The 22,597-nt window shown below is 60.9% G+C and overlaps 1 protein-coding gene across 18 annotated transcripts; it reads left to right on the top strand.

Moving 5' to 3' along the window:
• Positions 1-665: 665 nt before the first annotated feature.
• On the top strand, positions 666-22,455 carry KDM6B (lysine demethylase 6B). 18 transcript variants are annotated; one of them, XM_025280620.3, is made up of 24 exons: positions 666-802; positions 7,586-7,702; positions 12,592-12,711; positions 12,966-13,108; positions 13,201-13,342; positions 13,571-13,669; positions 13,762-13,981; positions 14,090-14,182; positions 14,268-14,429; positions 14,512-14,718; positions 14,806-15,141; positions 15,219-17,407; positions 17,521-17,647; positions 17,773-17,878; positions 18,715-18,920; positions 19,044-19,108; positions 19,189-19,260; positions 19,362-19,510; positions 19,634-19,748; positions 19,854-20,041; positions 20,188-20,329; positions 20,596-20,722; positions 20,808-20,978; positions 21,088-22,455. In XM_025280620.3, exons 5-24 carry the CDS (start codon positions 13,206-13,208, stop codon positions 21,109-21,111), a joined length of 4,935 nt encoding a protein of 1,644 aa, XP_025136405.3. In that variant the 5' UTR covers positions 666-802; positions 7,586-7,702; positions 12,592-12,711; positions 12,966-13,108; positions 13,201-13,205; the 3' UTR covers positions 21,112-22,455. The 18 variants fall into 18 exon arrangements, with proteins under 18 accessions (XP_025136405.3, XP_025136414.3, XP_025136413.3 ...); XM_025280629.3 differs by having other exon boundaries at positions 12,588-12,711; positions 14,635-14,718; XM_025280628.3 differs by having other exon boundaries at positions 12,588-12,711; positions 19,192-19,260.
• The last annotated feature ends 142 nt before the right edge of the window (positions 22,456-22,597 follow it).

Below are 22,597 nucleotides of genomic sequence, written 5' to 3'. Positions count from 1 at the left end.
TTCTTTCCGTTTGGGGGGGGTGAGGGTCGAGGACTTAAGGAGCCAAGGCTGATAATGTACCTCGGACAGAGACCAGGCTTCACTCAGGCCTTTACCTCGGTTGAATTTGTCGTGTGATGAGGCCCTGGTAATACCTAGTCGTGTTAATCGTAAAGAATTGTATCGGAGCCCAGCTCAGTAAAACATCCCCGACCACAAGCCCCAAGTCTCTCAATGGGTTGGTTGGGGTTTGAGGGGCAGGCGGGTAGTCGGGAGGAAGCCCAGGCCTTACGGAGGATGAGCGCTCCTGTGGGCTGCTGCCGGATAGGGAAAGCAGCAAGGGAAGTGGGAGGGAGAGGAGGCGTGGCCTCGGCGAATGGGCAGGGCAGTGGGGCCTAAAGAAGGTGTGGCTAAATCTCTGGGCAGTACTCGAGCAGGTGGGGCGGGGCTTACTTTGGAAGGGCGCGTGATCCAAATGGAATAGGGGTTTGTCAGTCAGGGATCCGTGCTGGACCCCGTACCTTGCACCTTGAACCCTGCACCCCGCACTCGGCATCATATTCGGCACCTGTGCAGAGGCGAGCAGGGCCGGCAGAAAGCGGGGCGGAGCCCGGGAAAGGGACTCCCGGCGCGAGAAGGGGCGGGACCACGAGAAGGGGCGGGGCTGGGGCGCGGGGGGTGGGGGGGCGGTGTTTGTGTTGGAAAATCCAACTGCGCCACGGGGCGGAGCGGCCCCCCCAGCCCCGGCCTGGGAGAAGGGGGGGCCGCTCGACCCCCTGGGCGACCTTGGGGAACCTGAACACCTGGGACACCCCAGAACCAGGTAACGGGGAGCCGCGAGGGTGTCTGGAAAGAGGGAAACCGTCTCGGCGCAGGGGGGGGCGGGACGCCTGAGGCGCAGGATGGGTAGAGATGAGGATGGACGTTCGGGTCTCTGGAGAGGCACTGGGAAGAAGACTGGGTGCAGGACGTCTGGATCCTCTAGAAAAGGGTAGGGCGGCGTGAGGGAAGAACTGGGCGGCAGATGTCTTGGGTTCCGGATGTTGAGGGGGGCCTGAAAGGACTCCCTGTCCCTCTTGGGCTGGGATTCCCCTTCCCGACACTAGGGCGGGGGCGCGGCGCTGCGGTCCCTCTCTGAAGGGCAGGACTAAAGGTCAGGGTTTGCAGTTGGACTCTTGAGGGCGGGTGTGGTCAGAAAGGGATGTGTCGCAGGTCCTGGGGCCGCGTTAAGCCTCCCTTTGGTTCTTCCCACGGATGAGGTGTGTATCCTCAGCTGTGACTCTCACACCCGCAGCCCCGACGGCCTCCCAGCGGTAGCCTTCGCCCCATCCCTTCCGCGGCACCTCACCCCGCTGCACTCGGCCTCACCGCGCTAGTCTCCCCATCCCCAGTCCTGCCCCCACTCTGCCACCTCCGGTTACGAGCTCTCACCTAGCTCGGGCCCTTCTCCACTGAACCTTCGCGACGTAGCCGCGAGATGGCGAGAGCGAGACGCGCACAGCGCGACTCAGGGTTCTGGGGTGGGGGATGTGGCCTTGAAAACAGCCGAAGCCCCTTACCCGGCCAGAGAGAAAGGTGGTCTGAGGTGCTTGTTTGACTTCCTGTCATCTCGGCCCCCTCACAGGAAACTGGGCGGGAGGGCGAAGGGCAGGGGCGGGAGAGGGGCTCGGGGCTCATTCTCCGCCTCCCCGATCTGCGTTAAATAGTGGGGAGGGGGCACGCGGGCAGGTTACTAAGCAACAGAAATTCGCTTCCTGTCGGCTGCGGCTTGTGGCTGACTTAGGATGGGAGTTGGCAGGGTGGGGGGCTGGGAGACCGCGGCGAAGGTCGAGGGCAGGTCGCCAGGTTCTCGAGACACAGAGAGCCCTAGGAGGAAGCCGGGGAGCAGCGAGCTGCGCTGCCACAGAAACGGACTCGGCGTGAGTCCGGAGGGAGGCGGGACCCAGGAGCGGTGATGAGCTCCGTTCCCCTTCCCTCTTGGGGGTTGCTTGCCCTGTTGCCAGAGTAACTGGAGAGCTAGACTCCGGGGCCAGATTCCCGAACTCGCGCGTCCGCCCAATCCACTCCAGCGGCTGCCCCTGACATCAGGGCCTTGGCAGCCAATGTGGAGGAGGCATCTTAGAGCGAAAGGAAGAGAGAGAGGGGAGGGGAGGGGTGGAGGCGGGGAGGGGGGAGCTGCCCGGGACCCGCACGTGCACTCCCACACGCTCGCGCCCACCCCCCTCCCTCCGCCGCACGCGCCCACCCCCCTCCCTCCGCCGCACGCGCCCGAGTACCCCACCCTGCGCTTGCGCGGCGAGTCAGCGCTCACCGCGCGCCCCACTTTCTCCTTTCTAGAGAGTCGGTTCGCAAACGAGTACCGGGCTGCGCTTCTCAGCCTCTGGGAACCCAGACGTCTGGGTCCGCTAGCCTTCTTCCTAGGGGTCTCGAGCAGTTAATGCCTGGCGTGGGAGGAGCCAGCTACCTGTTCCCCACCCCAGCTGGAGCCCCACTCTCCCAGGTGGGCTGGGCGGAGCTGTGGTTTCCGGCCCCATCTGCTCCACCGCTGCCGTCCCGGGCTCTGGCTAAAGTTGCCTCCCCAAGAGGAACCGAACGGGTATCAGCACCCCTTCCCGAGGCTTCACGCGCTCGGGCCCGGCTGCTGTTGGCAGCAGGGAAGGGCACTGCGGGGAAGCCCCGGACGCCCCAGGTGACTCTTCCCGGAGCATCACAACCCGTCTTCGCGTGAATTCCTCCCCTTTGATGTGCACCGAAATCTTTCCCATCCCTAACGTTTCTTCCCCACTCGCCCTGGTGCTCTTTGCACCTCCCTCGGCTCCTTTCGGGCTGTCTCTCCCGGTCCTCACTCGTCTTTCTCGGCTTCTCCCAGTTATATAACTCTTCCTCTCGCCGTGTCCTGATTTCAACTCCACAGACTCCGCCCTGGAACAGCGCGGGGAGGGGCAGGAGAGTTGGGACCCAGACAGATTCCGGCTGGCGGCCGGCTGGGCACAGGGGATCCCGCTGATGGGAGACGGAGCCCCGCGGGACCTGGTGCCCCCGCCCCCCACCTCTCGCCCCCCCCACCCCCCACGCGAGATCTCGCCCAGGAGAGAGAAGGCACAGTATCTCAGAGGCGTGTCGGGACTCCGTCAGAAATGTGGGTTGGGAGGTCAGGGCTGGAGGCGGAGAGGAGGAGCCGAGAGGCCCGAGTCCCTGGGATTGGAGCCGCGTAGGGGGCAAAAGATAAGGGCGGGACGCCTGGGTTCTTTCCTTCCTCTCCTTTTTGGGTTCCCAGAATTCCTGATGCTATTTCCCAGGAAGCTTAGCCCGCGGCTCCTCTCCGCCCCTCGGGGTCAAAGGTCTGTGTTAAAGGTGGCCTGGGATGATGTCACCGTGCACGTGCCCTGGGATAGTTGCCAGGCGTTGAGGCCTCCACCCCTTTCCATTCCAGCCCCCTCCCCCCACCACAACCTCCGTCCCGAGTCCAGCTGCAGCCCCGTGCCATCTTTCCCCCTCCTCCGTTCCCTTGGCCTTAGCGTTCTGCAGGTGGGAAACCCTGGCCTGGAGTTTTTGAGGGGGAGGGGCACGGGTGTGGTGTGGTGGACTTTGCTCGTTTGCTGGGCTAAGTGAACCTTGGGTCACTTTTCCCTAGATTGGCACAGAAGAGCTTTCCCTGCAAGTCCCCTGTACCCCCTGGAAAGAGCCTCCCAGCAGTCTTTTTCCTTTCCCACCTGCTGCATTGCCAAGAGGCTCATGGCCCCCACCCCTATATTGAGTTGAAGTGGGAGTGGTTGCCAGCCCCCTGGAGAAGAGCTGTGTGGTATACATCTGGACGCCAGCTCAGCCCTGACCTTAATCAGTGGCACCCCACCCCCACCAGTGAGGAGACGGGTCAAGAAACTATATGAGACTGAAAAGTCAGGGTCTTTATTCTGTGTAGGTGTATGGATCTCTCTCTTGAAGGAAGGGGACTCAGTTGATAGCTACTGCGGCCCTTCTCTATTGAGTTAAATCCTGGGCTTGCTTATGGTATTGGAAAAAATGGGTTTCTCTTTTCCTGTACCTTTAGGGCTTGGGTTGTCAGATCAGACCTGGATTCCATTCTCAGCTCTGCCACTTAGTGGCTACAGGAACTTGGAAAGGTCACAACCTCTCTGAGCCTCCTGTTCTTAGTCTGGAAAATTTAAATATCAATACTTACCTTGTAGGCAGTTGATAGGGAAAAAAATGAGATAATTTATGCAAAGCACTTAGCACAGTGCCTGGCACAGAATGAACACTGAATGCTTGTCATGAAATGCTTATTATTTTTAAATGCTGTTAGTTATTATTTTTATTATTCTGGTTGTTAGGCCTGGTTCAAACTGGCCAAGACCTTAGGAGTAGGTCAGGGAGTGGAGAGTGTGTGCTAATGTGGTCGGTGGGGGGAAGGGGGCTGGGGATTAGCTTCCCCTGCATTGTGCACTTTATTTGATGAGGGCTTTCCTTAGATTTGTATTGCTTTCATTGGGATTATTTTTTTCCCTCTTCTTGGAGAAGAAACAGCTAAGACTATTCCTCTGGCTGTGGAAATAAAATAATTGTATTGTGGTTCTTGATTTTTGAGCAAGACCCCAGTCCCCTCCCATGTTCTCTGGAGCCTTTCAATTTTGCCAAGGGACTCTACAGTTTCCTTTGCGGGGACAGGGCTGGCTGAGGGGTGTGTAAAAGGTTCGGGTGGGTGGGCAGAGAGACTAGTGCAGGGGGCTGGGGGGGGCGAGTAGTTAAAGGAAGAGACCGGAAGGGAGGAGGAGGGAGCCTGCTGGTGGGGAGGGAGGGAGGGGAGGAGGAGGTGGAGGAGGAGGAGGAGGAGGAGGAGGAGGGAGGGGGTTGGGGAGAGCCTGCTACAGTTCTTTGTTTGACTCCGGGACTCAGGGACGGGGAGGAGGAGGGAGGGAGGCCGAGGCTGCAAGCGCCGGGGCAGGCCCAGGAGGCAGAGGAGGGACCGTCTCCCCCGCCCCCCCAGCCCCCACTCCCCCCCCTGCTGCTCCCCCCCTCCCTACCCGGACTCCGGGGGCACCGCCGGGGGACAGACACCCAGCAGGTAACCCCGGCCTGGCTCGCCCTCCCCTCTCGGGTTTTCCTCCACACCCTCCCTGTGACCCCTTTCCCCGGTTCCGTCTCCCCGTTTCCCCCGGGCTTGCCTCTTTCCCCGTGGCCCTCGGTGTTCCATCTCCCCACTTGGGGTAGTCGCCCGCTGGCCGCGCGGCTCTCTCATGCAGCCTGACTCCCTTCCCCTCGACCGACAGCTTGTGCACCCCAGGTCTGCCTGCGGCACCTTTCGGGGCTCTGTCTGGCCGCTTCTCCAGGCTTTGCTTTCCTTCCGACCTATCTATCCCCTGGGGCTCTGAGGAAGGAGGGGAGTCCCTGTCCTTTTCTCGCTCTCCCAGTTCCCCGCCCCCCAACTCTGGCCCCTTTTCTCCTTCTAGCAGTCTCTAGGGGGTGGGGAGAGAACCGGAATTTGGGGGGCCCTCTGGAGGGGCAAGGGGCTGTATGTCTGCGGGCGAAAGGGGCTGTGAGTGTGTTAGGGTGGGGGCGGGGGCGGTTAGAGACCCGGCTGCCTGTCTGTTGTCCCTTTAAATGGCCCTCACATTTCTGGGGACTTGTAGGGGGGAGGTGGCCAGCCGCCTGCCTGGGGGGCAGGGCCCTCTGTTCGTCCACACAATCAGGGGTGGTAATGATTTAAAGGGACAGCCTTGGTGTGGCCGCTGCCACCCTTGGCCAGCTGGAGGGGGAGCCAGCAGGCCTTGTCTGGGGAGGCTTGGCTGGCAAGCAGGGCATTTGAGGCTGAATCCGTCTCAGGGCCTGCCAGGTCTGGGACAGTGCTTCGGCTGGGACCTGCACGGAGGGTGACAGCTTGCCTGGGGGGCACTCAACCTGGGCATTCTCCAGGGCCCTGGTCTTTGGGTTCAGGGACTCCTTGGCCGAGAATCCTTGAGTCTAAACTACCGAGTCTGTCATCCACCAGGTGGGGGGCACTGGCAGGTCTGCAGGTGAGCGGCCGGCCAGGCACACTGGAGCTGGCCCTTCAGCTCCCCCTTTTGTTGTTTGGCTCTGTGCACAAGAAAGCTCCAGCCCCTCCCCCAGCTCCCCCTTCCCGTCCACATGCCCCCCCCCCCCACACACACACCCACCCCAGCTGTTGGACAGATGAATTACAGCCTCCGGCTTGGGGCCAGGACTGGTGAGGGATTAAAGCTCTGGGGCTGGCCCTTTAAATGGCTGTTGGCCCCTCCCCCACTCTAGTGTCCAGACACCCCATACACACCCTGCTGACCCCCTTGGACCCCCCTCACTTCTCCTCTTGGTCTGTCCTAAGGCCTGCCGCTCCCCATTTTCTAGGCTGGACTCTCCCCAGCATTCCCTTCTCCCCCAACATAACCATATATACAAATGCCACAGACTGCACACACATGAACGAACACACACACTTACTCTCTGGTCTCACATTCTGAGAGTCCCTGTCCTGGAGGGTTCCAGCCTCAAGCTCCTTTCCCCAGCAGAAGGACCTTGCCTGCCTGGCCTCCCTAGCCTGCAGCTGACCACTACCCTGGCCAGGTGAGGGGCCTTGCATAGGTTAGAAATAGCACCTCCCTGGGGGCAGTGTCATCAGCAGCTGAAGCGGCTTGCAGCACATTGCATCATGGAGGCTGGGGGCTGGGGGCTGGTGGCCTGAGTCTCTGGGGCAGTGGGAAGAATGGGGGCTGGAAGGCCAGAGAGTGGAGAGGCTAAATGCTGAGCCCAGGTGTCTGGGTCCTTAAGGGCAAAGAACTGTGGCTAAGAGGGCAGAAAACAGGTCCCTGAGGAGTGAGTTTGAGGTGAGGGCAGACAGGTGTGACCCCTGGATGGATACCTGATTTTTGGCCCTGGACCTAGACACCTACCTTCTTGTCTCTGAGAGTTAGGAGGGGAGGGAGTGGGCCCCTATCGCCTTCTTGGGCCACAGAGAGGAAGGAGGTGATGGGGAAACAGGATATGGCCTTGATGGGTGGATGGAAGGGAGGCTTGCAGCAGAGGCCACTTCCAGACCCAGGCCTAGAGTCACAGTCCTTGATGAGGAGGAAGGCTCCTCCCTGCTGGGCCCGTTCATCTAGTCTGGCCACCTGTACTGCTCACCACGACCTGCCTGCACCTGCCTAGGGGAAGGCAAGGGGGCAGAGTCCAGAGGGTGGGGTTGACTGGTGTCTTGATAAGGTTAGGGAGGAGACAGCGCTGAAGGAAGAGTTTCTGCAAGCCTGAGGCCAGGACTGAAGCTGACTTGGGTGAGATGTCAGAGGTGGTTGGGACTTCTTTGGGGCCAGGGACTCTGAGCAGGAAGGTCCAGTCAGAAGAGGGATCATGGGTTGGGTGTCCACTGTGGACTTAACACCAGTGCTGTGGCATGTGCCCTCACTCTCTGGTCCAGGCTGCTTCCTAAAGGGGAAGGCTCTTGGATTGGCTTTTTCTGGTTGCCATGGAAACAGATTCAGATTCTCCCATCCCATCTGACCACCAGAGCCAGGTTTCTCCTCAATAAGGGGATGGGAGCACAGGAAAATTCTCCAGCCTGGGAGGTCCCACCTCTAACTGGCTTTTTTTCTTTTAGGTTCCCCCAGGCACCATGCCAGCCCCGTAGTACCACCCACCTCACCCACTGTGGTCTGCTGCACCCTACTGCTGGGATACTGGTTCCAATGATACAGGGCACACCAAACTCCACCTGGTAAGTACTGCCCTGAGCAATGCAGTACCTCTCCCCAACAGTCTCAACTCTGCACCCCATGCAAGAAAGATTGGTATGATCTAGATCATGCCCACGCCTCAGAATGGTCCAGTCCAACTCTGAGCATCCCCCCACCATGTGGTGATTGAGTGGTTCAGTCTTCCTCATTTATGGTGCTCCCCTCTGTTGCCTATGAATGGTTCATCCCTGTACTTCACCAGACTCTTAACTACCACCAAAAAATCTATCCCCCTTCCCAAGCGCCTCAACTCACTTACTTATTGAATTAACCTGGGGTTTGCAGGGCAGAAAGTAGAGATAAGATAGCTGGAGGGATTTTTTTTTTTTTCTTCTTCTTCTCTTTTTGGAATGAGGAGGGCTTTGCCCTGGTAAGAATTGTTGAACAGCTTGGCTTATGGAGGGTGATTGGAAACTGAATTAGAGAGATGCTGGAGGCCACTGTCATGAAAACCTGCCTCTTCTGCTTCCCTGTCTCCTCCTGCCAGTTCTCTGCCCAAGGCCCTGCTCCATCCCCTCCCCCATTCTACAGAAGAAATTATACCTAAGCTAGAGACCTAAGTTCTCTTAAGTGCGTGTTGTTCATCTCCACTACTCAGTAATACTGTTTTGAGTGGGACTTAGAGAGTTTTCTTCTATGTATCTCATTGTTTGGCAAGATGGTTGGCACATTGGGGTGCCTCGGCGGAATTGCGTTGAATTTGTTAACTGAGTGAGCTTCATGGCCAAGAAACTGATGGCTTCTGAGAAACGCTGCACAGCCTCCTACCTACATCTTCTCTAGAGGACGTGAGACATTTGGGATGGTAACATGGGGGAAAGCTGAGGGACAGGCTGACCCCGGAAACATCCTGTGAGGATAAAACCAACAGGGAATAGTACAGAGGCATTATAGAAGAGTGGTAAGAAGAAGGCTCTGGAAAGAAGCCTAGCTCTTACTCAAGGACTTGACCAAGTTATATAACCTTGCTGAGCCTGTTTCCTCATCTGTAAAATGGGGTAGTACGACGTCAGGTTCTAGAGAGGAGTTTTTAAAAATGTCTATAAAGTGCTTAACACTGTACCTGGTACATAGTAAGTATTCACTAAATGCTAGCAATTAACCATCACAATGGGAGCCACAGGGAGCTGTGAGGATAAGCAAGGTTGTTGAAGAATAGGACATAAATGAAGGCAGTGCCTGCACCCTCAGTCATGTCTCACACTTTGCACCCCCAAGGGCTGTAGCCTATGGAGTGGGTTGCCATTGCCTCCTCCAAGGGATCTTCCCCACCCAGGGATCGAACCCACATCTCCGGCACTGGCGGGCGGACTCGCTACCACTGAGCCACCTGGGATGCTCCACAAATGAAGGCAGGCAAACCTCTAAATACTTGACTCAAACAGAAGGCTCACTGATCCAGCAAGATGCGGGGGATCAGGATGCGGGGGAGTGGGGCGAGGAGTCAGCAGGGTCAGCCTGCTCCAGTGTCTCCCTGACTCTGTTCAGGAACATGAAGGCAAACACAGAAGGGCATGTGCAGAGAGACACACGTGATCACGCAAGTGATGCAGAGGCAGTCCCAGACAAAAGACCGAGACAGGAGCCAGGCAGACACACAGACTGTGTAGACAGGCGTAATGACAGGAACGCGTCAGACAAGGCACTGAAGGAGACAAGATGAGCAGATATGCAGGTGCGCACGGAGACAGACACCGGGACCCACACATTGCCGACCTTGTCAGACAGACTGGTGAACACAGCGGTCCAGTCAGAGGCAGACACAAGGCTCGCAGTGACACACAGCGGGCCGGGGCCGGCACTGTCACTTCTCGGTGAGGGGCGGGGAGGGGCCAGCAGCGGGGGAAGGCTGGGGAAGGGAATCCCGAGCGGGCTGCCTGCCCGGGGTGGCTGAGTCACAGCGGAGCCCCAGCCGGCGGCCCTCCCCTCGCCTCCCCCTCCCCCAGGTAAGAAGCGAGCTGTAACCCCTCGCTGCCACCAGGCAGAACGGGGCCTGACAGCCAGCGGGACGAGGCAGGGTTCCCGGGCCGGCTCCACCTCCGCGCGTGCCGCGTGCCTGCTGACGGCCTGCTCGGTAATACCCTATCTGCGGGGTCTTGTCTTTGGCCGGCACGTGAATCTGCGTGCTCACGTCTGGCTCCTCATCCCGCACGGCAGGAGCGGGGTGTGCTGCTCCTCCGGCCTCGCGCCCAGAGAGAGTTAAGTGGGTGTGATTGATAGAGTGGGTTTCTCTCGGGGCTCCAGGGGGAGGGGGGCCGGTTAAAGTCCCCGAGTCCAGAGCCCGGATGGAGGGGGCGGAGCTGGGCTTAGCCGGGAGTGCCCGGATGGAGGGGGCGTGGCTTCGGCTGGAGAAGAGTTAACCCTTTCGGAGCGGCTGACTCCCAGGACTCTGGGTCCGACGGGAGAGGCTGGAATGCCTGCCAAGAAGTGTACTGTCCTCCCAGCCTGGCTTTGGCTGCGTGCGTCTGCCTCTCATCTGTGTTTGAAGAGCCTGTGGGTGTCTGTGCCTGCCGGTGATTGTCCCCTCCCCTGGGTTAGTACGGACACCGGGAGTCGGGGCGGGCTATTCTGCCCCCAAAGCGAGAGTGGTGAGAGTGGACCGCGGGCGGGCCGGCTGCCGGCCGCTGGGGAACAGGTGTGAGCGCAGCGTCGGGGCTGCCCGGCGCGGGGAGGGGCCGTCGTGGGGGAAGACGAGAGGGGAAATTCCGCGGGACCGGTGGGGAGCGGTGTGTGGGCTGAGTTGTGTCTGCCTCTGACTGTGTGTGTGTCTGTGTGTGTTCAGGGAGGCGGGGGCTGACTCAGTGGGAATAAGGGGAAGGTTTTCTGGGTGACTCACGCTCCCCCACACCAAGCCTGAATCACACCGCGAGGGAGGGCTTTGTACAGGAGGCGGATGGGAAGTCAGGCGCCTGGGTCCCGGGTGGGGACAAGGACCCGAGGTGGTCGACGAGAGTGAGTGTGTGTTTAGTGTACAGGAAGTTTTTGTTCTCGAGAGAGAGAAGGCTGTTGTATTCCGAGTACCGGCGTAGGGGTTTGTGGACAGAGGTGGAAAGGAGCTGGAGGACGGGACTGGCTGTTTTAGGGAAAGCTGAGTCAGTTCCCCGTGGGAAAGGGGAAGTGGTAGAGGGGAAGTGTCATCATCGCAGAAGGGGAAGTTGCATTTCCTGGTAACTGGCAGCGCCCTCGGCACCACTTCCCAGTCGGGGGTCTGTTCCTCAGATGTCCGGACCCTCGGTTCCCCGTTTTCCCTTGTCTGCTCCCTGAGTCCCAGGACTTGGGTCAGGGCAACTGGCCAGGGCTATGCTTGACCGCAGTTAAGCGCTGTACTTGATCCAGGGCTTGGTAACTGACATACAGGCTGTTTGGTGAGGAGATAGTTCTGATCGAAACTCCGCGTGAATCGCGGAAAGGGTCCGCAGAGCCCCAGCGCCTACCAGGGCTCGCCGGGGACCTGTGGGGTCCAAGCGCTTGCGTGCAAACAGATGACCTTGCCCTGCGGAGGGTGGACTGTTTTCACCAGAAACCTGCCTGCCCTTGTGGGCTGGGTGGAAATTTCCCTACAGGGCAGACTTCTCTCGGCGAAGGCGAACTTTCCAGCCGCCCCCAGCCCCTCGTCGCGTCGCGCGTTCTCCCCCGGCTTCCTGCCCGGCGCTAGCTCCAGCTGGAGCGCTGGCCCCGCCCCCGCCGCTTTGTACTCTACACTCGCCTCTCGCAGCCCTTTGTACTCTAGACTCTGAATGGACCGATCCTGGAGCGGAGCCGGCTTCCTACCTGCCGGGACGCTGGGTAGGCGAGGAGGCGGCGAGGGGACCGTGATCCTGGGCTCAGAGAGCCGAGAAGGAAGAACTGGGGCTAAAGGGAAAGTGCCCAGGAATGGGAGCGCTGCTCCCTTCGTGGGTCTAGCCAGCACCGACGGGAAAGGGTTGGGGGGCGGGGTGAAGGAGGAAGTGAAACGGGTTCTGGGTTCTTTAAGGGAGTGGGCGGTGAGAGTGGGACAAGGGTGATGTCACCGCCTGGCGGGCCCCGCCCTCCTCCCTCCCGAAGGACCCCCCCCCCACTCTTACACACGCCGCTTCCGCTGCGCAAGTAGCCACGTCACGGGCAACCCCCGAAATCCCCCCTCCCTTGGGGGGCGGGGGCCACGTGGGCCGTGGGGAACCGCGTGGCCCTGGCGGGTAAGGGCATAGAGGATACGGGAGCCACGCGAGAGGGGCCACTCGGGACCGCAGTGCGCGACTTCTCAGAAGTTGGGGGCTTAGAGGGGGGTTTTGGTTTTGGGGGTCGGTTGGTATTGAAGACCTACAGAGCCAGGGGAAGTGGAGCTGGAGGAACTGGGTATGAAGCTGGGGACTTGACCATGTTTTGGGATGGGGGTCAGGGGTGGGGGGTGGAGCGCTCAGATCGCGGCGCGGGCGGGTTTGTGTGCCATAGAAGTTGCCCTGAGTGGCCAGCCCTAAGCAGTTCCTAGAGGGTGGGGAGGTCAGAGGCTGGGCGAGATGAAGTGAGGAGGGGTAGCGACGGCTATGTTGGAATTGTGCATCCGTGTGCCAGCCTTTCGTCTTAGGCGGCGGGGCAGGGGGCGTTTCGGGCTGTCTAGCGCGGACCACTGGCGGCTCTGTGTGCGCGTGGGACTTACGGGTAGCTCCATGCTCCAGGCTGGCCCGAGTGTGCGACCCGCCGCCTTCACCCGGATGGGTCTCAGGCTTCGCTTGCCTTGCCCGATCGAGTGTCAGCTTGGAGATGGAGACCCTAGGTGGGAGCCGCGGGGTCACGTCGGGGTCACCCCGGGCAGAGCCCGTCTGACCGGCTCCGCCGCCCCTCCTCCCCCGGCAGCGGCCGGGCTAACCTTGCTCCTATTGGTCCCAGCCAGGCTGTTACTGAGGCGGAGACACGGGTGATGATTGGCTTTCTGGGGAGAGAGGAAATCCTGTGATTGGTCAGGTCTCCGGAGCTCGCCGACGCCGGGAGAGGACGCTCCCACGGAGGCCGGGTAAGCGGCCGCTGCGCTGCAGCTCGGCCCCGGGGCTCCCGCCTGGAAACCTGGCAGCGCAGCCACCCCTTCACCCCGGCTTGCCCTCCCGCGTGCTCCACTCTTCTGGGTCTCCGAGGGTTCCTTAGGCCAGGTGGACCGCTCCTCGGGGACAGTCATCTCTGCGCAGATCAGAGACCTGTAGGGGCCACAGCCGGCGGCCCCGACTGTGTGCTGGCCAGCTCACCTCACTCCTTTTCCTCTCCTCTCCGTAGAATTGGCTGTGAAAAGCCCTGGGCGACTCTCTGGGAGCAGTGTGCACTCCTGTCAGAGCGGCTGGAGAGGGACCATCGCTCCAGGGAGCTGGGGCAGGGGGCCGTGCCCGATCTCCAGGGCTCCTGGGGCCACTGCTGACCTGGTAAGGGAAGACTGGGCCCGAGTCGTCTGTGTGAACCCTGACGGCTCAGTCTTTGTCCCCCGTAGGATCATCATCTCTTCTCTTTGATTTAGGCTGGATGCATCGGGCAGTGGACCCTCCAGGGGCCCGCGCTGCACGGGAAGCCTTTGCCCTTGGGGGCTTGAGCTGTGCTGGGGCCTGGAGCTCCTGCCCGCCCCATCCCCCTCCTCGGAGCGCATGGCTGCCTGGAGGCAGGTGAGAACTTGTTCAGTCTCTGCCTCCAGGCACTCCTTTTCCCATCTCTGCTCCTCAGCCTCTGTCATCCATCTGGTGCCATCCCTCTCTTCCGCTGTCCGTCTGGTGGGCCTCAGTGTAGCCCTCAGCTGCTTTCTCTGTTTTCCTCACAGCTTTCCTCTTCCCTAAGTAAAGAGAGACAGGGCTGTTCCACCTTGCTGTAGAGTAACAGAGTCCTTCTCTCTCCAGGTGCTCTGCCAGCCTCGGGCAGCCCCCACTGTCTGCTCCCCTACCCCCTTCACACGGCAGTAGCTCTGGGCACCCCAACAAACCGTATTATGCTCCAGGGTGAGTGAGGATTGAAAGTTGCTGGGGATGGGAAGTAAGGCTGGGCCTTGTTCCTCAAGCCTCACCACCTCCCCTCCCTTTCTGCTTTGTAGGACACCCACCCCAAGACCCCTCCATGGGAAGCTGGAGTCCCTGCATGGCTGTGTGCAGGCATTGCTCCGGGAGCCAGCCCAGCCAGGGCTGTGGGAGCAGCTTGGGCAGCTGTACGAGTCAGAGCATGATAGTGAGGAGGCTATTCGCTGCTACCACAGCGCCCTTCGATACGGAGGAAGCTTGGCTGAGCTGGGCCCCCGGGTCGGCCGACTCCAGCAGGTGGGATGAGGCAGGACACAGGGAGCTGGGGTTGTGAGTTCTGACTCATTGTTCTCATCTTCCATCTGCTTCTGCCCTGTCTTCCGCACTCTCCCCCCACCTTCTCAGGCCCAGCTCTGGAACTTTCACGCTGGGTCCTGCCAGCACCGACCCAAGGTCCTGCCCCCATTGGAGCAAGTGTGGAACTTGCTGCACCTTGAGGTGAGGCTGGGGCTGGGTGGGCTAGGGACGGGGGCTGGGCCAGGTCTGCACCTGTGCCATTCTCTCTCTCTTTTTTTGTCCTTAGCACAAACGGAACTACGGGGCCAAGCGGGGGGGTCCCCCAGTGAAACGAGCCGCTGAACCCCCAGTGGTGCAGCCTGTGCCTCCCGCAGCACTCTCAGGCCCCTCAGGGGAGGAGGGGCTCAGCCCTGGTGGCAAGCGCAGGAGAGGCTGCAGCTCTGAGCAGGTATGATGGCACCTGGGTGGTCAGCAGTGAGCGAGCAGGGCTGGGGTGAGGAGTGGGACTCTCACACTCTCTTTTCTTCCAGACGGGCCTTCCCCCAGGGCTGCCACTGCCTCCACCACCATTGCCACCACCACCACCACCCCCACCACCACCCCCACCCCCTCCCCCACCTATGCCTGGCCTAGCCACCAGCCCTCCATTTCAGCTGACCAAGCCAGGGCTGTGGAGTACCCTTCATGGAGATGCCTGGGGCCCCGAGCGCAAGGGTTTAGCACCCCCAGAGCGCCAGGTGAGCTCCCCTCTGTGGCTGCTTGCCTCTCAGCTCGGTCCCCATGTCCTTCATTTCTCATGCGGTATCCTCATTTCTCACTGACAGGAGCAGCGGCACTCGCTGCCTCACCCATATCCATACCCGGCTCCGGCTTACCCTGCTCACCCCCCTGGCCACCGGCTGGTCCCGGCTGCTCCCCCAGGCCCAGGCCCCCGCCCCCCAGGAGCAGAGAGCCATGGCTGCCCGCCTGCCACCCGTCCCCCCGGAAGTGACCTTAGAGAGAGCAGAGTTCAGAGGTCGCGGATGGACTCCAGCGTTTCACCAGCAGCAACCACCGCCTGCGTGCCTTACGCCCCTTCCCGGCCCCCCGGCCTCCCCGGCACCACCAGCAGCAGCAACAGCAACACTGGTCCCCGTGGCGTGGAGCCGAGCCCAGGCATTGTGAGTGACAGCCGCAGGTGGGGGCGGGGTGTTGTGCCTGGAGCAGCCCTCTGACCATGGTCCTGCTCCTCTTGCAGCCCGGCGCTGACCATTACCAGACGCCCGCGCTGGAGGTCTCCTCTCACCAAGGCCGCCTGGGGCCCTCGGCACACAGTAGTCGGAAACCCTTCCTGGCGGCTCCTGCTGCCACTCCCCACCTGTCCCTGCCACCTGGCCCCACCTCACCTCCTCCACCCTCTTGTCCCCGCCTCATACGCCCCCCACCCCCTCCTGCCTGGCTGAAGGGCCCAGCCTGCCGGGCAGCTCGTGAAGATGGAGAGATCTTAGAGGAGCTCTTCTTCGGGGCTGAGGGACGCCCCCGCCCTCCCCCTCCCCCACTTCCCCACCGCGAGGGCTTCTTGGGGCCTCCGGCCCCCCGCTTTTCTGTGGGCACTCAGGATTCGCACACCCCTCCCACTCCCCCAACCACCAGCAGCAGCAGCAGCAACAATGGCAGCCACAGCAGCAGCCCTACTGGGCCTGTGTCCTTTCCCCCACCTCCTTATCTGGCCAGAAGTATGGACCCCCTTCCCCGGCCCCCCAGCCCCACACTGAGCCCCCAGGACCCACCCCTTGCACCCCTGACTCTTGCCCTGCCTTCAGCCCCTCCCTCCTCTTGCCACCAAAATACCTCAGGAAGCTTCAGGCGCCCGGAGAGCCCTCGGCCCAGGGTCTCCTTCCCAAAGACCCCCGAGGTGGGGCCGGGGCCATCCCCAGGCCCCCTGAATAAAACCCCCCAGCCTGTGCCGCCCAGGGTCGGGGAGCTGCCTGCCCGAGGCCCTCGACTTTTTGATTTCCCTCCTACCCCTCTGGAGGACCAGTTTGAGGAGCCAGCTGAATTCAAGATCCTACCTGATGGGCTGGCTAATATCATGAAGATGCTGGATGAATCCATTCGCAAGGAGGAGGAGCAGCAACAACAGGAGGCAGGCGCGGTCTCCGTCCCCCCGCCTCCTCTGAAGGAGCCCTTTGCATCTCTGCAGCCTCCGTTCCCCACCGACACAGCCCCAGCCACCACTGCTGCCGCCGCCACCGCCACCGCCACCGCCACCACCACCACAGCCACCCAGGAAGAGGAGAAGAAGCCACCAGCCCTGCCACCACCGCCGCCTCTAGCCAAGTTCCCCCCACCACCCCAGCCACAGCCGCCGCCACCCCCGCTCCCCCCACCAGCCAGCCCGGCCAGCCTGCTCAAGTCCTTGGCCTCCGTGCTGGAGGGACAAAAGTACTGTTACCGAGGGACTGGAACCGCTGTTCCCACCCGGCCTGGGTCCTTGCCCACCACTCAGTATTCCTCTGGTCCCTCATCAGGTGCTACCGCCCCGCCACCCACCTCAGCGGCCCCGAGCGCCCAGGGCTCCCCACAGCCCTCCGCTTCCTCGTCATCTCAGTTCTCTACCTCAGGCGGGCCCTGGGCCCGGGAGCGCAGGGCCAGCGAAGAGCCAGCCCCAGGCCCCATGGCCCCTGCCCCGCCGCCCCCACCCCTGCCTCTGCCCCCTGCTCGCTCTGAGTCTGAGGTGCTAGAAGAGATCAGTCGGGCTTGTGAGACCCTTGTGGAGCGGGTAGGCCGGAGTGCCACGGACCCGGCAGACCTGGTGGACACAGCAGATGCAGCGGACAGTGGAGCTGAGCGATTGCTGCCTCCAGCTCCGGCCAAGGAGGAGAGCGTTGGGGTGGCAGCTGCGGCAGGACTCGGGGGCAGCAAGCGGCGGCAGAAGGAGCACCAGAAAGAGCACCGGCGGCACAGGCGGGCCTGCAAGGACAGTGTGGGGCGGCGGCCCCGTGAGGGCAGGGCCAAGACCAAGGCCAAGGCCCCCAAAGAAAAGAGCCGCAGGGTGCTGGGGAACCTGGACCTGCAGAGCGAGGAGATCCAGGGTCGTGAGAAAGCCCGGCCAGATCTTGGTGGGGCCTCCAAGGCCAAGCCACCCACAGCTCCAGGCCCTCCACCGGCTCCTGCCCCCTCTGCCCAGCCCACACCCCCGGCAGCCCCTGCCCCTGGGAAGAAGGCTCGAGAGGAAGCTCCAGGGCCACCAGGGGTCAGCCGGGCTGACATGCTGAAGCTGCGCTCACTCAGCGAAGGGCCCCCCAAGGAGCTGAAGATCCGGCTCATCAAGGTAGAGAGCGGTGACAAGGAGACCTTCATCGCCTCCGAGGTGGAAGAGCGGCGGCTGCGGATGGCAGACCTTACCATCAGCCACTGTGCTGCTGACGTTGTGCGTGCCAGCAAGTGAGTTGGGGGCTGTCATCTGGGAGGCTGTTGGCCTGGCCTGGCCCAGCAGGACGGCCCCTTACCCAGCCTACTGATATTTCTGTTTTAATCATTTTGCTGTCCTTTCGCAGGAATGCCAAGGTGAAAGGGAAGTTTCGAGAGTCCTACCTGTCCCCTGCCCAGTCTGTGAAACCGAAGATCAACACTGAGGAAAAGCTGCCCCGGGAAAAACTCAACCCACCCACACCTAGCATCTATGTATGTGTGCTCTGTATGCTCAGAACCGCCCCCGCCTGTGGATTTTAGGGCAGGGTTGGGGCTGTTGGGCCCTGAGCCTAGGATAAGGCTCTGACCCCAGCCCCATCTCCTTGATTGTCCCTCAGCTGGAAAGCAAACGGGATGCCTTCTCGCCGGTGCTGTTACAGTTCTGTACAGACCCTCGAAATCCCATCACCGTGATCAGGGGCCTGGCAGGCTCCCTGCGGCTCAGTGAGTGTGTGGGCAGAAAGGTGTGGGGAGGGCTGCAAGGATCTGGGACTTTGGGGACCTCTGAGAGTCCCTCCTCTGGAAGACTGGACCACGGCTATAGTGAGCTCTCCTTAGTCACGTGTAAGCCATATTGGACAAGTGCTCTGAGTGGGGGGTTAGCTGACCTCAGGCTTCCCTTCCATCTGTTTGAACCCAGCAGTAGGCAAGCGGAAAGGGAATGTATCTCAGGATCTGGTTAAGAGTCATTTCTCATTTTCTTGGTGATGAAGAATGTGAAGAATATAGATGGTGAAAAACCTGAGAAGCCTCATGGTTTAGGGCTTTCTTCTTTTTCAACTTTTTATTGTGCACAATTTCAAACAGATAGAAAAGTAAAGGGAAACCATACAGAATTATAAAATCAGTTTTGTTTCTTCTATACTTGTAGCTCTCTGTTACCCACATATCCTCCCCTTCCTTCACTTTTACTTGAAGCGCATTCTAGGCTTTTACTTGACAGAAAGAAACCTTTCATTGGATCCTGTGATAATGTAAAGAAACTCTTCTTCATTGAGTATATAGTGTGTCAAGTGTTCTGCACGTGCAGCCTCATGTATACATGAGGACTCTGGGGGAGGGGCTGGGACTCGAGCAGCAGCAGGAGAAAGGGGGTTGACTCTGATCCAGGTAAAGGCCAGGTTAGGGAGGGCCTCCCAGCTTCATGAGGGGCTGGGGTTTTCACCTGTGCTTGCTGGGTCGCGCTCTGAGAAGCCTGTGTCCACCTCGTCAGAGGTGTGAGGAGCAAAGAGGGACAGGGTGAGTTGGGGCCTCACTCCCTGCTCGGCCCTCCCTTGCAGACTTGGGCCTCTTCTCCACCAAGACTCTGGTGGAGGCGAGTGGAGAGCACACGGTGGAGGTGCGCACCCAGGTGCAGCAGCCCTCGGATGAGAACTGGGATCTGACGGGCACACGACAGATCTGGCCCTGCGAGAGCTCCCGTTCCCATACCACCATCGCCAAGTACGCACAGTACCAGGCCTCATCCTTCCAGGAATCCCTGCAGGTGAGAGCTGCCCACGCAGGCAGAGGCGGGGGTGTGGGATCAGGAAACTTGGAGCCCTGGTTGTGGTGGGCAGACCCCAGGAAGGTGGCTGACCCAGGCCTGCCTACCCCTGTGGCCGAGCAGGAGGAGAAGGAGAGTGAGGACGAGGAGTCAGAGGAGCCGGACAGCACCACAGGAACCCCTCCTAGGTAGGACGCTTTGCCCCTGCTGTTCATGACTCCTTCCTTCCTCTCGCTTCCCCACCAACCTTTGCGCTTCACTCCTGCAGCAGTGCACCAGACCCGAAGAACCATCACATCATCAAGTTTGGCACCAACATCGACCTGTCTGATGCTAAGCGGTCAGTGGGGCTGAGGCCAGGCAGCTGGGGCGGGAATGCCAGCGGGTCAGCAAAGCCCAGGTAGTCGCTCACCTGGCTGTCCACCGCCCCCGCCCCCGCAGGTGGAAGCCCCAGCTGCAGGAGCTGCTGAAGCTGCCCGCCTTCATGCGGGTCACCTCCACGGGGAACATGCTGAGCCATGTGGGCCACACCATCCTGGGCATGAACACGGTGCAGCTGTACATGAAGGTGCCCGGCAGCCGAACGCCAGGTGCGCTCCTAGCAGTGCTGCCGCTGGTGCTCCTCTGTCAACCAATGAGCGCCCAAGGGCGGGCTCATCGCGCAAAGCAGGTCGGCTCCCACTGACCTTGCAGTTCTCTGTCGCCTCCTGCAGGCCATCAAGAGAACAACAACTTCTGCTCGGTCAACATCAACATTGGCCCAGGAGACTGCGAGTGGTTCGCGGTGCACGAGCACTACTGGGAGACCATCAGCGCCTTCTGCGACCGGTGCGCGCCGCCTTCCGCCCTTCTTCCCCCTCCCCAACTAGATAAGCCCGCACGTCCCGTCCTTGGATCCCCAGATTTCCATCTGACCCTGTGGCTCTCCTCCAGGCACGGCGTGGACTACCTGACGGGTTCCTGGTGGCCAATCCTGGATGACCTCTATGCTTCCAACATCCCTGTGTACCGCTTCGTGCAGCGCCCCGGAGACCTGGTGTGGATTAATGCGGGCACCGTGCACTGGGTGCAGGCCACCGGCTGGTGCAACAACATCGCCTGGAACGTAGGGCCCCTCACCGGTGAGAAGTGGGGCCAGGTGGTGGGGTGAGCCACTCAGCGGTGAGGGGCTGGGTCTCTGGGGAGTGAGCCCTGTAGAGGGGTGGGCTTGGAGAGCGCCAGGCTGTGGCCCAAGTGGTCACCTGTCGTGACCCTTTCTGGCCTGCAGCCTATCAGTACCAGCTGGCCCTGGAACGATATGAGTGGAATGAGGTGAAGAATGTCAAATCCATTGTGCCCATGATTCACGTGTCCTGGAACGTGGCTCGCACGGTCAAAATCAGCGACCCCGACTTGTTCAAGATGATCAAGTGAGGGAGGGCCCTGTTTGGGAGGGAGCCCATCCCCATCCGACCTGGCCCGCGGAACAATTCCTGGTTCCACCCCTTCCTCCAGCCACCTCTCCGCCGGGTCAGTCCTGCGGGGCTGCTGTGCTGGGTCGGCTGACAAGGCCCCTGCCCCAGAAGCTTTGTTCTCTCGCAGTCTGAGTACATGAAATTTCTCCTGTGACAGGGATGTGTCGGGCGGTGACCGGGGAGGCCTGGCCCGCCCCACCATCCCTTCGCCCCGCCCGCAGGTTCTGCCTCCTGCAGTCCATGAAGCACTGCCAGGTGCAGCGGGAGAGCCTGGTGCGGGCCGGGAAGAAAATTGCCTACCAGGGCCGGGTCAAGGATGAGCCCGCCTACTACTGCAACGAGTGCGACGTGAGTGCCCCGTCCCCACTTCCCTGAGGGCCGGCGCTGTCCTCGGGCCTGCCTCCCTGTGACCGCCGCCCCCTCCCCGCCGCAGGTGGAGGTGTTCAACATCCTGTTCGTGACGAGCGAGAACGGCAGCCGCAACACGTACCTGGTGCACTGCGAGGCTTGCGCGCGGCGCCGCAGCGCGGGCCTGCAGGGCGTGGTGGTGCTGGAGCAGTACCGCACCGAAGAGCTGGCGCAGGCCTATGACGCCTTCACGCTGGTGAGGGCCCGGCGCGGCGCGGGGCGGGCAGGCGGGGACTGCGGGGGGCGCCGGGGCGGGCCGGGGGTGGGCGACCGCGCCCCTGAGCCCCGCCCGCTCTCTCCCGCAGGCCCCCTCCAGCACGTCGCGATGAGGCCGGACGCCCCGCCCGCCCGCCAGCCCGCAGGGCGCCGCGGGGCCACCAGCACATGCCTGGGCTGGACCTAGGTCCCGCCTCTGGCCGGGAAGGGGGTCGGGCCCAGCCCTTCCACCCCATTGGCAGCTCCCCTCACTTAATTTATTAAGAAAAATAATTTTTTTTAAGCAAATATGAGGAAAAAAAGGAAAAAAAATGGGAGACGGGGGAGGGGGCTGGCAGCCCCTCGCCCACCAGCGCCTCCCCTCACCGACTTTGGCCTTTCTAGCAACAGACACAAGGACCAGGCTCCGGCGGCGGCGGGGGTCACATACGGGTTCCCTCACGCCTGCCAGCCGCCCGCCCGCCCGGCGCAGACGCACGCGGCTCGCGTATGTACATAGACGTTACGGCAGCCGAGGTTTTTAATGAGATTCTTTTTATGGGCTTTACCCCTCCCCCAGAACCTCCTTTTTTACTTCCAATGCTAGCTGTGACCCTTGTACATGTCTCTTGTTTATTCACTTGGTTATGATTTGTATTTTCTGGGTTTTTGTTTGTTTTTTTTGGTTTTTAATTTATAACAGTCCCACTCACCTCTATTTATTCATTTTTGGGAAAACCCAACCTCCCGCACCCCAAGCCATCCCGCCAGCCCCTCCAGGGACCGCCCGCTGCCGGTCTCTCCCTGCGCCCTAGTGTGTGTCCGGCCCGGCCCGACCGTCTCCGCCTGTCCGCCCGCCCGCCCGCCCGCCCGCCCGCGGCTCCAGCCGGGTTCTCATGGTGCTCAAACCCGCTCCCCTCCTCCTACGTCCTGCACTTTCTCGGACCAGTCCCCCACTCCCGACCCGACCCTAACCACGCCTGAGGGTGAGCGACTCCTGTACTGTAGGGGAAGAAGTGGGAACTGAAATGGTATTTTGTAAAAAAAAAAAAAAAAAAAAAAAGAAAAGAAAAAAATTTTAAAGTTTTAAAGAAAGAACTATGAGGAAAAGGAACCCCGTCCTTCCCAGCCCCGGCCAATTTTAAAAACACGGACCTTCCCCTCACCACCCCACCCTCCCCTCTTTTCTTTTTAAGCGTGAAACAGCCCAGGCCAGGGCCTCACTGGGGCAGGGACACCCCGGGATGAGTTTCTCTGGGGCTTTATTTTCGTTTTGTCCGTTTTTTTTTTTGTTTGTTTTTTTGTTTTTTTCTCCTCCATGCTGGGGCTGCGGAGGGGTGGGGGATTTACAGTCCCGCCCCCTCGCACTGCACTGTCTTTCTGCCCCAGGGGCAGAGGGGTCTTCCCAACCCTACCCTTATTTTCGGTGATTTTTGTGTGAGAATATTAATATTAAAAATAAAATCAGAAAAAAAAAATCCTGTTTCGGTAACGTGCTAGTGGTAGCAAGGAGAGCCCTGGGAGGAGGGCAGCGAGACCTTGATTGATGGGGAGGGACTGCGCAGACCCCGGCTAGGGGAGCCCCTCCCCGGAGGCGCCTGTGGAATGTCCAGAGCTCCG

The sequence above is a fragment of the Bubalus bubalis genome, chromosome 3, assembly GCF_019923935.1.
Source record: "Bubalus bubalis isolate 160015118507 breed Murrah chromosome 3, NDDB_SH_1, whole genome shotgun sequence".
NCBI classification, from domain to species: Eukaryota; Metazoa; Chordata; class Mammalia; order Artiodactyla; family Bovidae; genus Bubalus; species Bubalus bubalis.
Note: the sequence above shows the minus strand (reverse complement) of the source record. Positions and strands in the feature narration are given on the sequence as shown.